This window comes from Serinus canaria, chromosome 8 (genome assembly GCF_022539315.1).
Source record: "Serinus canaria isolate serCan28SL12 chromosome 8, serCan2020, whole genome shotgun sequence".
NCBI lineage: Eukaryota > Metazoa > Chordata > Aves > Passeriformes > Fringillidae > Serinus > Serinus canaria.
Window position 1 is genome coordinate 22,872,883 of NC_066322.1, and position 13,672 is coordinate 22,886,554.

General features: G+C 39.6%; 1 protein-coding gene across 1 annotated transcript in view; it reads right to left on the minus strand.

The window, feature by feature from the left end:
- Positions 1–13,672, minus strand: part of CDC73 (cell division cycle 73) — a 101,583-nt gene that overhangs the window by 12,934 nt on the left and 74,977 nt on the right. Inside the window, exons 11-13 of the mRNA XM_030226376.2 lie at positions 6,722–6,779; positions 3,729–3,764; positions 3,234–3,321 (exon numbers count right to left, since the gene is read on the minus strand). Of these exons, the coding sequence (XP_030082236.1) occupies positions 3,234–3,321; positions 3,729–3,764; positions 6,722–6,779 (182 nt within the window). The remainder of the gene's footprint in view (positions 1–3,233; positions 3,322–3,728; positions 3,765–6,721; positions 6,780–13,672) is intronic.

Sequence of the window (13,672 nt, forward strand, 5' to 3'; positions counted from 1 at the left end):
CTGCTCTTTTGTCAAATTTAGCTGCAAGTGGGGAATGAGCTAAAGAAGGTGCTGACTTGGAGGCAGAAATTAGCTAAGTCTTCTTTCCTTGGAAAACCATCACATATCTATCAATCACACTCCACATCAAGGCTAGTTCTACACTCTGCATATCTTAACAGTAAAAACAAACCCTGAAGCCATTCCTGAACAAAGTACTTGCATAAATCTGAATGCAAACAAATACAGGCCAGGTGGCATATTTTCCAGAAGAGTCCTAGACCTGTCATGGCTAAATTGATATTTTACTCTTCTGAATTCTGCTATTGCACTTCTGATTCATACCTTACTTCTCCCCTTTCTCTTTCACATAGGCTAACTATGCAGTGTCATCCTTTGAACCCTTCAGCTTCTTTTCAGCTTGTTCTGGATCGTGTTCCTTGCACTCTAAATGCGAGCATCCTCTTGGGACAGGCCTTAGCAAGTTGACTGCTGAAAACTCTGACTCCTGGCACAGATGCTCTTAGACATGACAGATCAATTGTCCTGGGTTTGCCTTAATTGAATTTTTGGTGAGAAGGAAAAAGGGTCAGCCAGAGAAGTGATTTTCCCCATGACAGACATCACAGCTTCCTTCACAGCTGACAGAAACAAAAGCTAGCTGGCTCTGAAAATTGATACGCTGCTAAGCCAATTAGAGAAGCTGGACACGCCTCTACAAACCATATTTAAGAATAAAAAAACCCACAGAAAGCTCTTACTTCCTTCTTTCTAGAGAAGAGAGAAGTCGTCGTGTCCCCCCTCCCCTTCCCCGCCCGCGGCGCGGCTGCCGAGATTGCTGCAGCCGGGGAATCCCCGCGGAGCCGCCAGAGCCGGGGCGGGGCACCGGGGCGGGGGCACCGGGGATGGGCACCGGGGCGGGGGCACCTGGGCGGGGCACCGGGGACGGGGCACCGGGGATGGGCACCAGGGCGGGGCACCGGGGCTGGGGCACCGGGGATGGGCACCGGGGCGGGGGCACCTGGGCGGGGCACCGGGGATGGGCACCGGGGCGGGGGCACCGCGGCCGGGGCACCCGGGCGCTGTCGGCCGGCAGAGCCCGCACCATCAGCAGGAGATACACAGCGAGCCATAGCCCCGAGGCAGGCCCCGGGCGAGATGAACCTTTTCACCGCTGAAAAATTCCATCTGAGAACAATAAATCTGTGGACGCCAATCTTCTCCCGAGTCAGAGAGAAGGAAAGGTGAAGGCACAGGAAGAAAACAGGGCGACACCAAGGTCAGTGAAGAAGGAGGGACTGAAGCCCAGAGGAAAGGAGAAGAGATGCTCCAGTTTCGGAGCTGAAAACCTTTTGCAAGCCAAGGTGAGAATATAATGCACCAGACTATTTCCCTGTAACTCAGAAAGCATATGGGGAGAGGCAGCGTCCACCTGCAGCTCAGAAGAGAACTGGAGTATATAGATGTCGAAAGAAGCTGTGATCTGACTTGAACACAGAGAGAGAGAACTTTTGCTTTAAGAGACAGAAGAAGAGAACCTTTGCTTCTATACCAGAACAACTCATCCTTAAAAAATTGCACCCCATAAGCCAGTGACCCACGGAGGCAGTTGTGAGAAGACTAACAGAACGTAGGAGGGAGTTCAGGATTGCAGATTTCCAGGCGGGCTGCTGCTCGTGAAAATTAAAACCACGAGAAACTGTTTCCTATGGCACGGCAGGAGACACTCCTCTCCCTAAGTGAACTGAGGAAAGATTTATTTTTAAAAGTGGTAAACTGATTCAAAATCCCATGTTTTGTCTCTTTACAATGAAGTTGAGAAATAGAAAGAGGCTGGGGGAAGAAAAGGTGGTCTAAAGGTTTATTTTAGTTCTTATCATTCTCCTTTTAATTCTGTTAATAAAGTTTTCTTTACATCCTTTAAAGTTTTGAGCCTGTTTTGCCCCTAAAGCATTTTCCCCTAATCCTTACCTCAACCCCATGAGCCTTAGTTTTCCTGGTTATTTTCCCCTCCTCTGCTCCCATTACAGCAGAGGAAGAAGAGTAGATGATTTTCATGAGTGCACTGGCATCTGGCCATCAGGTGCTTCATTCCTTTCTGGGTACACCTGTGCTAGGGAGTCACAAATTATACAGCTGTAAAAGCCAGGGCTATTTTTTTTTTTTAAGCCAGGGCTACTTTTTTTTTCCTAAATATTAAAAAACCCACATAAACAAACACCCTCTGTCAATCCAATTGGATCAGTGCTGTGCCAGCTTGCACACTGAACTGTAATGTTAAAAGCCAGCCTTCCCTCGAAGTATTTCAGAAGAGACAGAGAACCCAGGACACACACTGGACCTTTGATGGCCTCTGGCAGTAAGACAAAACTGGAACTAGCTGTGGATCACAAGGCACCTGGTATCTCAGAGCACAGCTTAAACAATTCTAGGGCAACTCCAGCAGAAGCTGTACCACCAGCACAGCCTGGTTTGGATGAAAAGGTGTCTAACAGTATCATGAAAGATGAGTGCTGGAGGTGATAGAAAGATGATTCCTCAATTTTTTGGATATACCATTGCAGACAACCAACAACAGTGTAGTTCTCTGTGAAAAAGACTGTTTCCAAAAAATTACCTTATATTTACTGATAGGCAAGTCTAAAAACCATGATCTGTTGGACAAGCAGAAACATTCATTCACCCATAATGAATTAAATCTTGGAATCAGATGTGTGATGTGATAAATAAGTTTTACTAACTCACTGAAATTTCCCTGGATGCATTTGAATCAATACTTAATGACAATATGTGAACTTCAGAAAAATTTTTTTGTTTGCACAACCAGCTGGGATGCTTGGCTGACACAGCCCATCTGGTCACCTTCTACTTTACAATAATTGTGGTCCTTTTCCAAAATCTTTTCCGAGCTCCAGGAGCTCCCTTGGTCAGCTCCTCTCAGCCTTCTTCCATGGGAAGGGTTCACTTGCACGTGGCTGCACAGATGTTACTTCAAAGAAAAGCACTGCACACATTCCAACTGCAAAAGTTTCCTAAATCTGCCCACAGGTCACAACTGAGCCAAAACTCTGAATTAGGTTTCTGCTTTTTTTCCTACTAGTCAAGAGGAATTAATTTCTTTTATACTCTGGTCTGTAAGACTAGCTTGTCACAAGAGAGTAAATGAACCTCTTGCTTCATCACTAATTAGGTGTTAGTATAACTTTGTATCTGAAAACAAATTGTTATACAGTATGTTCTAATCAGCTACTTACTTCAGATCTTGCAGAAGGTCCTTTGCATTAAGCATTGTTATTAAAGAGGTCGTGGCTGCTGGAATAATGATTATGGGAGTTCGAGATCCTGTAGAGATAATAAAGTCAGACTTTGCCTGGAGGGGTTTTTTTTGTTGTGTTCTGGTTGTTGTTTCCTCCCCTCCCCCTTTTTTTTTTCATTAAAGGAACTGTACACAACAAAACTCTCACTTAAAAGGTCCTAATCATGGAAAAATAGTAAAGGAAAATAGTAGTAAAGCTTTCCTAAAGCCAGGGTTTTCATTCACCAGGAAAGCAGATCCCTGTATCACAAGTCTCTCAACATGTGTGGGACCCATATTTAGCACAATAGAATGCTATTATTCTATACAGAATACATGCTATAGATTCCACTACTTGCTTATGTTGTTGCTTGTACTGTCAGGGAAAAAAAAATGAAAAGTGGGCACAATTCACACAAAAATGAAAAGGATCATGAAACTAAAATTGACTCACCTTTTTTCTGGTTTGGAGGGGGTCTCGCTTGAGAAACTGAGAAAAAAAACAAAAAAATACAGCAGAATGACTAGGGCATCAATCCAAATGTCATTGCAAGGCATCTGTTTAATTGCAGGAGTGAGTAGGGAAGAGTCACATTACAGTCATTTAAAGATGCAAGACACTAAGATGAAGAAGGTATTTATAATTTGGGTTTGAGCATTCAGAAAACAAACAGCTTTTGACCATCTGAAGCAGACATTAGGAGAGTTCAGTCAATCTCTCCCAGTTTTACTGAAGCCACTCATCCCTCTCCATCCTCCACAAAAGGCCAGGACACAAAAATTCCCAGTGATCTTGAAAAAAGCTGCTTGTAGATCTTTAGTTCAGTAGTGCTGAACCAGCCTTCACAAGAAACTGATCTCCACACCCCACCTTTTCATTAGTGGTTATTATTGCACATGACATCCATGGGGTTTAGCTATCCCAAACATACAGAACTTTGAACAATCAAAACCTGAACTACAGGCTTACTCAGGTTAATTTGGAATTGCAGCTGGAGTTACATGAGGTCTTCAGGAGCCAGACACAGTCAAGCTTGACACTCAAGGGGAAAACCACCCAAGCAACCAAGAAAAGAAAAAGAAAAAAAGAAAAAACCAACCCACCCACCAACAAAATTCTCCCCATCTCTCCACCAAAATGTTTCCCCTTCAGTCTTCCAAGTTGTGACCACCTCAGAACAGGAGACACTGCATGCCAAGAGTGGAAAAGCCTCTTTGTTTCTTCACTTTGGTGCTATTTCCTGGTTACCAGGTGACCTGCCTGGTAATATGAAATAAACATTTCATATGAACTATGAAATAAACATTTCATAGTTCAGTTTTCAGGAGCCCTAACTTCAGGAGACAAATGTAGCACTTGATAATCATCATCATCCATGTTTATCCTAATTCAGAAAATGGTGAGTAGTAGAGATTGATGCAGACCAACTCAAGTCTCAACTGCTACTATGCATGACAAATTTCATTAATTGACTTCCAATTGCTTAGCACCAACTTGCTCATGTTTATTTATGACCAACTGTTTCAGAAACTTCCTAGAACAGCATAAAAATTCACAGCACATACTTGCCATTATTGAAATATTGAGACCATATCCTTAATTATCTTTTCCTGACACTGTCAAATGCACAGATATAATTGGCAACACTATATTGAACTACATGAACTTTACCTACCCAGTGATTTTTAATTTTTTTCTTTAATTTAGGTATCTCCCTAAAGTAAAAATATTCTTGAAATTATGGGCAGAGCCAGCTGTCTTAAGGAAAAAAACATCAAAACAAAAAGGAGGGGGAGGAGAATAAGCATCTGTAAGAAATTAAGTAGCTGTACAAAGACAGGTTAGGAGAAAAGTTGGTAATGAAAAATGGCACTGGTAATGAAAAAATATCATTTAAGAGTGCATCTCAAGTATTTTCCTCAAATCACTGCTGTACAACAGTTTAGCCTAATTTAACTAATGCTTCCTATGTGCAAAGCAGCATCCTCCTGGAAACAGCAGGTTTCAGTTGCTTTGACTGCTAAGAATAGAACAGCTGAATTCTTAAAATATCCAAATATCAAAATGCAAAAATATCCTAGGACAGGCAGAAAGAGAAACCTCTTCTGACTCCACCTGTCTTCTTTATTCTCTCTTCAATTTCCAATGTAGATGCAAGATAATGGATGGGGCTGGCCTCAGAGCAGGGCAGTATCAGTGTCACCTCTATCATGTACAAAGCCCACGCTGCTGGCAGGAAATGCCCAGGAAGTCACAGCCAGCAGCAGGGACTGTGACAACTCAGTCACATTTCCTTTCTTGCCACTTCTACCCTTTTCATACTGCTGTCTGTCAACTCCATCTGCATTAGGATGCTTAACAGGGCTAGTGAGATAAGTATGACAGGCAGCATGACCTTTCCAGTTCCAAAATAACCAAACAGAAGAATCTGTGCACAACAGCATTTGGCATGCTGAGAACATTCAATATTAGAATGGATTTGGGAGGAAGAAGCAGCTTTACAATATTAAGTCTTAGCATCAAATCCTGCAAACAAATCTCAAGGAATTAGCAAGGCACACATTGCAAGCATTTAGAGTCTCAACAAGGATATACAGTATTAAAGCAGTACTTCTAGAAAAAGCATATTCATTTTAACTGGTAGCTTTGTTTCCAAGCCCATCAGAATGTCCCCAGGACCTTCATAACATCATCTTCTCCTCAAATAGCACCTTTCACTCGAGACCTTCTTCCACCAAACCACTGAACTCTCAAAGTATATAAACCAGGGGCAAATCTACACATCACTTTGCCAACACTGTCCCTCTCATGTACTGGTCCTACATGCTTCTAAAAACTCATCCTAAGGGTTTCTTATTTAAACAACGTACATTTATCATCCCATCACTGCATCAAAAGTCAAGATTCAATCTGACAGATAAATGGACTTGGCAGCCAAAATTTACTGAATGGGAATTAAAAACCCAGTTGAGGATTTTGGCCCCATTACAAATATGTGCTTAAGAAGTGTGAAGAAGTAATGATAACACATTCAGCAAACGACTTATTTCTGACATATTAATCCTAGAAGTAATAATACATCTCTTCTTGAGATTAGGTATTCTGTTTGTTTATCCTTGTATTAACCAGCTCTTGTTAGATATTTGAGTGGGAATTCTGTGAAATTTTAACTGCTGACATACCAAGCCCACAACCAAGAGTTCTTGACTTGTTAATTTCAGCAGTGCATCCTTTCATTGGGTAACTGGGCACCACACTGAAGAGAACAACCAAGTCCCATGGTATAACATGAAACAAAAGGCTATGGGGTTTTTTCCAATATATGCACAGGTAAAGGCCAACAATAAATAACCTGTATTTCATTGCTGAACTGAAGTGTCAAAGAGAACTCCTTAGAAACTCATGCACATGTGGGACAGAAGCCCATGGGACAGAGGCCACCTTACCTGGTCGTGGCACAGGCTGTGCTGCCGGAGTTTGTGTTTTTCGGGCAGATGCACCTTCCTTTGGAAAGACAGAAGAGCAACATGATCAGCTGAGCTTCATGTCAGGTACATGAGTTTTCAAATGAACACAGAGGTACAGAAAGTATTATGATAACGAGAGCACTATGTTTCCACTAAAGAGATGGGAAACATAGAGAAAATATTCCAAACTCTTTATAGATTCTGTTTTAGGTTTAGGGAGGACAGACAACCTCAAACTTTCACAGTCTTACATTTTAACCAATCATAAACTTTTTTAAATATACATTCAAAGAAACCTTTCCTATTTATGGGATTGTTTCATTTTACCTCCTACCATTTTCACCAAGGGTTAGTAATGTAAATACAAGCAATTGGCTGTAGAAATTTCCAAACAAGATGCCCTTATGCTTTGGATGGAAAACCAGGACCAAGAAATTGCAATGCATTCCTGACTTGAGGAGTTTGAGTGCCCAGAAATAGCACTCTCATGATAATTAGTTCTGCTCATGCCTTATCCAATTACCTTAATGTAACACACAAAAGACCTGCACTACTGTTTATTCTTGTTAACTCCCCAGAGTCAACACAGCACCAAAGAAAACAGTGAGGTCACATGTCTGCTTCCAGAGCAACACAATTCCTGCAAGAACAAATTCTGCTCTCAGTTTCTGCTGTGAAACCTCACTGAACATAACACATAGCACCAACATGCTAAAAAGCTGCAGTATATTCCAGCCACTTCCATCTATTTGCAGAGCTGACAGGAAAAAAAACCTTTTTAACATGAAACCATGGATTTTAGCTGAAAATTACTTAAAACATTATGTGAGGTTATCCTACAAGCATGAGACACTGAGAAAGGTCAGAGATCCCACTCAGAGAAAAACCTGTTGGAAAGGACTCCAATAGGCATTATCAGACTTCTATCTCCATGCATAAATAACAGTGTGTTTTGTAATGCAAAATAAAAGAAAGCTCAGGAGAGGGCTCACTGCATGATTTAAATAATACTTAGAGGAGCTCCTTTTAAGTTTCCATCATGAAAGTTAAAACTCTTTATCTCATGATCTCTCAAGTACAAATAGAAGCTCCCACACAAGCCCATAGAAAACACAAATTTACCCAAAGCCTCTCTTCCCTGAGCCTTAGTGAGTAGTTACAATGATTAGTAACAATAAGCTGGAGCTGACATTTGGTGCACTGAGCAGCTTTTCTAACTTTTACAGGCAGCAACCTCCCATTAATCTTTAGGAGAAGGATTTAACCCTGCACTGCAAGTAATGGGTCTATCCCAAATTTTGCTGTACTCTTTTCTGATTATTGAAATACCAACATTTATGTAGGGCAGTTGAGTCAGTACCTGTTATTTTAAGACTTCCTTTTATAGCAGCAGAAGAAAGGTATTTTTGCCGATGTCCTTTCACAATAATTACTCAGAAAATTATAAAAATGAAAATACTACCACACTCTGGAGGAAGAGCAGCAGGAAAGGCTGACTACCTTTGAGACAAGCCTTGCAACTGAGAAACAGCATCTTTCTTTTTACTTCCACTTTCCAAGAGAGCAAAAATAAAACTTTCTGAACCTCTTTCTGTAGAAAGATACCATGTTCTGTGTCAAAAGAATTATTCTGTGCTGCACTAGTCACTCATTTTGAAGAAACCAAGAATTCCCCCATAACACTTCCTTAAATTCACAGTACTTGATGAAATGTAAAGAAGATTATCAAGCTAAAGAAACATCAACTCCTGCAATGCCAAGTTTCAAGTTTTTAAATCCAATTTAGATGCATAACCATTACTGTGTGCTGTCCCACACCTTCACTCCTCCTTCCAGCCCTGTGCAATGAGCAGTGCAGCCTTGCTGCCTCCTCTGCCACTCACCCAGGGCTTGCCATGGCTCAAACACAGCCTGCACTGAAGGAGGCAACCAGGAGCTGCTGCAGAGAAACTGATGACGAATTATAACCAAATAAGAACCAAAGCCAAACCAGTGGCTTGGGCCTCATGAAGTAACTGGCAAATTATCTTTCTGGGGGTTCTTCACACTCTCTTTTGAATTGCCTGCCCTACAGTGATTTATGGGAAACTTAGTGCAGGAGCCTAAAACAAAACAGGAAGGCTTTGACAACATGGCAGTGAGAGAAACAAAATACACCCCACCCCCACAAATGAAAAACAAAGCACAGAAAATAACCACATAAAAATACCTGATTAATAGTAGGAAAGAAATACATTTAAATTAGTAAATACCACTTCCATGCCTATGACCATTCTGTTGTAAGACCAAATTCTGCAAATCAATAAATTATAGAGGTCACAGCTTTTAGTTGAATAAATTGGTACCTTAGACTTTGATAATCTAAGGAATGAACCTCCCCCATCTCACAACTCCTGATATTGAGGTATCCTCAAAGCTCAGCTGTCACCTGACTGAAGGTGTTCCATCAATCCTCTGGAAGTGATTTACACCCCTTCTCTTTTTACCATTTTCAGGGATTTAACCACTGCCTCCTGTTCTATAAGAGCTGCAGCCAATGCAGCAAAAGGAACTCTGATCAATATTTCACCCCCACATTTCTCAGTAGATTTGTAAGGAGAAATGTATACTACTAAGGTGAGGAAAAGAACAGAAGTACAGAGCTGTGCTGGTTGACAAGACTGGAAGTGGAGAAGAAAACATGGTGTCAGTAAGGAAGTCACTATCAGGATAATTTTGTCAGTATTTTCCTTTGTCCTGCTAGGTTTGGATTTAAAATTACTGCTTTTCAAAAGCATTCAGATAGAGATACAAGCTTTTCCTATGGCAACACACTAATTTAAGACAAGCTCTCTTCTTAAGGAGGTATAACCACAGAGAAGTCCATGTTAGGACTTCTCCCAGAGAAAAAGAATATTCCTCTGACAGAGTAACCTCTGCAGCTGCTTCATCCAGCTACACAAAGGGGGTGCTGCTGGTGATTGGTGGTCTCTCAGCTACTCAGAGGCAACTCCTGGTTTGTACACTCTCACTCCCTTTAAGGGCAAGAGTTATTTCTCACTAAGCACACACAAAGGTATTTCAAATCTTCTCATGTGAAATTTTTAATCTAAAAGTTGCTTTTAAGCAACCAGCACGCTGCAAATTTGAACTCCAGCTAAGGAAGCTTTTGTTCATGCAGCTGTACCCAAAGCATCACAAGCAGCAGAAATCACTGTTTAGCTATTTAAAGAACACTCATTTCCTCAAAATTTCTGAATACTTAGACAGTTTTGCTCGTAAATGACATACCTAATTCTCATGCATAAGCTGTTTGACACTGTTAAGGAGTATATTATGAATATTCATAAGTTGAAACTAATTTAGTAACAAAACCATGTAATTTGAAAAACACAAATCTTCTTTAAGACAACCACTTAACGTTGTTTTTTAATCAAAAACATATTACTTGGTTTACTTCTGCTAATTTACCATAGAAGGTTATATATATATAGAGTTTACTTATGATTTACATTCTAACCATTCAGAAGAACAACCTGACACAGAATGTCATCAGCTCCACACTTCCCTGAGCCTCACTGCCTCGTTTTCCCATAGTGCTGGATTTGATCTGTGTGGGACTCATTTTAGTGCTTATGTTCTCTGTCATTTCAGACATTTAAAATATCTCTGCCTAACAATGTTTTTGTGTTTAGTGTATTCCTTTTGCTATTCAGCACAGTTGTACCTAAACACCTAAAAAATACTGGGTTCACAAAGGGAAACAGCTCAGTACCTGTGGTTAGTACAGCCATGGTTGGGTTTAAGTCTCCTGAGTGGCTGTTGGGGGTTTGTTTGTTTTCTTTTAGACACCTTTTAAAACCTCTTGGTTTTAAACCTCTTTCTTTAAACCTCTTTTTTTGAATTTTCTAAAATAACAATTATTTAAAACAGCTATTATGTGTATTAATTAACAAAAAATTACCCATTACCAACATTTACCTGACAGATATATCAGGACCCAACTGTTATTTTCCTATATTTTAGAAAAAAGTCTGTATTTTAGATACTTAGTGGTTTTTTCAGGTCTAAATGAGCATTAACATCCATAGTTAGGTTACCTTCATTTCCCAACTGAACAGAAAAATTGCCTGAACAATAACGCCTGCTACAGTTTAGAAAATAAATCCCCCTGTTTAAAACCAAATTATCAAAGATGCCTTATGGCAGCTGTACAGGTTCCAAATGGTGGAAGGAAAAACCATTTCATTGCACATTCCCCTCCCCAACTGGTTTCTCAGTAGAGAACACAAGAGCCTGTAGTATTTTGACCTTTAAAAAAACATTAGGAGCAAAGGACAGAGTTTACAATTTGATGCCATCTTATGGCTTTAATTTGGTAAATTTGATTACTATCTTGTTCCTTAATAATATTTAAATTAGTCCCAGAATTTCACCAAAAAATCTCAAAATTATTGAGTAGCCTGAAGCAGTAGAAGCAAACAGTAACACTGCAAGAAGTGTTAGCAACTGCTTGCATGTCAAACACAGAGCAGCTTCCAGCCAGGACAGAATTCAGCCAAAGACAGCTCTGTTTGTGAAGAGGAACACTGCAAAACTCAGATTCAAAAGAGAAAGAAAAGAAGTGCCTGTGGATGGCAAGGTTGTAAAATTAGTTTTAAGAACAGCCTTCAACGTATCTATTCAATTTGAGGTACAAGGGACTAAAAACCCACTTTAATTACCAGCAACTCTATTATCATCTCCTGACTTCAAGTACTGAAGCTTTGAAAATTTTAGTAAAGCCAGCCTAAAGAACTATGAAAAAACCTAAACAAACTGCATAGTTAAAAAGAATACAACTTTTCTATAAATTAAATATTCCATATATCAATGTATGAACAAACAGCCAAAACAAAGGGCTGACTTCAAAGCAGGTATCTAAAAATTGGTCCAGATGCCCTACTTGAAGCCTGATAGAAACATCTGTTTCATATAAATTGGATTCTGAAAACATAGAGCTTTGTTCAAAAAATTTAAAGCCCATAGAAGCCTTGGAAAAAAAATCCAAGCTTTTCAAAGAGTCATGCAAAATAATCCAACTCAGTGCTCTGCCTCTGCAGCCTTCCCAGTAATTCTCTGATTTATGTTTGCATCAAGAAAATTCTAGTAATATTTCAACTAGTGTTTCACATCATCATTTTATTTATACATCAAACTGGTATCATTTATTTTCATATTTCTATGCACACACAAATCTGCATGGAGTCCCAGAAGACATACTTAAATAATAAACTGAAAGCTTCTAACTGCCTTTCTAATTTTAAACTTTACAGTAAAAAATAGAATTTATTGTGCAAATACTTCTAATATTATAGTTGTTTTCACTTCCTTTGTTTGCAATATTAATGAAAAGGTCATTTCTACTGTTTCTATTGTTTCAACTTTCTTATTTTCTGGAAGGGAGAGTGGGAGTTTAAGCAGAATTAAAGATAATTTTACAGAACAAATTTTAACAGAAGAATAATTTACCAGTATTTATCTAAGGACTCCTATACCAACTACCTAAAGAAAATACCAGCACAGATTCACTTTTTCATGCCTGCACAACCAAAAACTGATGAGACAAGACAAAGAGGACTGGTAAAAAATATATAGAACATGTTTATTTCAAAATACAAAACTCATCATAGAATCATTAAATTTGGAAAAGACCTACAAGCTCGAGTCCAACCTTTAGTGTATTATATTAAAATGTATTTTACTGAAGGTCATGTCTTATCCAGCATAGAAGGCTTCCAATCCTGAAATTCAGTTTCATGCCACACAACTCGGTGTCAATCTTACAAAGGTAACAGAAGCCTTGTTATAGTTTTTTCAATATTGAAGTCCATATACCACATTTGACAAAAGAGGGAAATCAGAATGAGCACAGCACTACAGGGATGGAGGAGGGGGGAAAGGAGAACCAGGGGAGAGTGGCACAAATAAAACTCTGCTGGTTCCACCCAGGGACTACCCAGACTTTAACACCTGCTGTACCACACCATGCAAATTCAACTTTCACTTACAAACCTGGTCCTTTATTAATCCTTTACAGAACTAAAACTGACAAGACTATTCAAATTTGGAAAGGCTGACACTGTTTAACATGATAAATGGAACTGATGGGTCTTTGCAGGTTAGACCAGGCAGTGACTGTCATTGAATTAAAAATATTCACTGCGATTTCTTGTTCATTACCAGGTCAAAAGAAATTAGCTTTAAACATGCCTGAATTAACTGGACTGCTGATTGATATCTTAGGAAATGCTCTGGCTCTGCAAAGAAAACAAACCAGATCACAAGTGAATTTAAAAGAAAATTGTAGTGACTAGTGAGCAGCTAGGGACAAAAGCAAATAAAAAAGCTGCAGTAACAACAATAATGGAAGTCACTGGAGAAGCTTTTGAAAAGAATTAATCAAAGCCACAACCACTGAGATGTGTTAAAACCATTGCCCCCAAAGTTAAGCTACCCAACCCATGTGAAGAGTCCTCAGAAGTGTGCTAGAGCTCTTCCCACCTTTATCCTTGCACAGAATATCTGTAAAATTAAGAACTTTGTCTTGAATTTACATCAGCCACATAAATTCAAACTGTTGCTATAGAAATAGCAATTTTTGAGCAGAAGAGAGATGTTGGTAGCAAAGATTAAACATGTAAACACTTCCATTTTCCCGGGGATAAGCTGTTTTCATCAAAAACAAGAACTCTTAATCCTGAGAACTCCAGAGGACTTGTTTGTTTTTGTGAAAAATAAAGGCTTGTCTGTACCTCCTATGCTCATTTTAATGATTCATTTCCATGAACTGAGTGAAAAGACAAAGGCAGTTATCACTAAAACAGTACTTTTGCTTAGACTACCTTTCCTTTGGGTTAGTTATCTAAGCCAGCCTCTCACTTATTTCTTGGCAGCCAGTGAGGGTTTTGA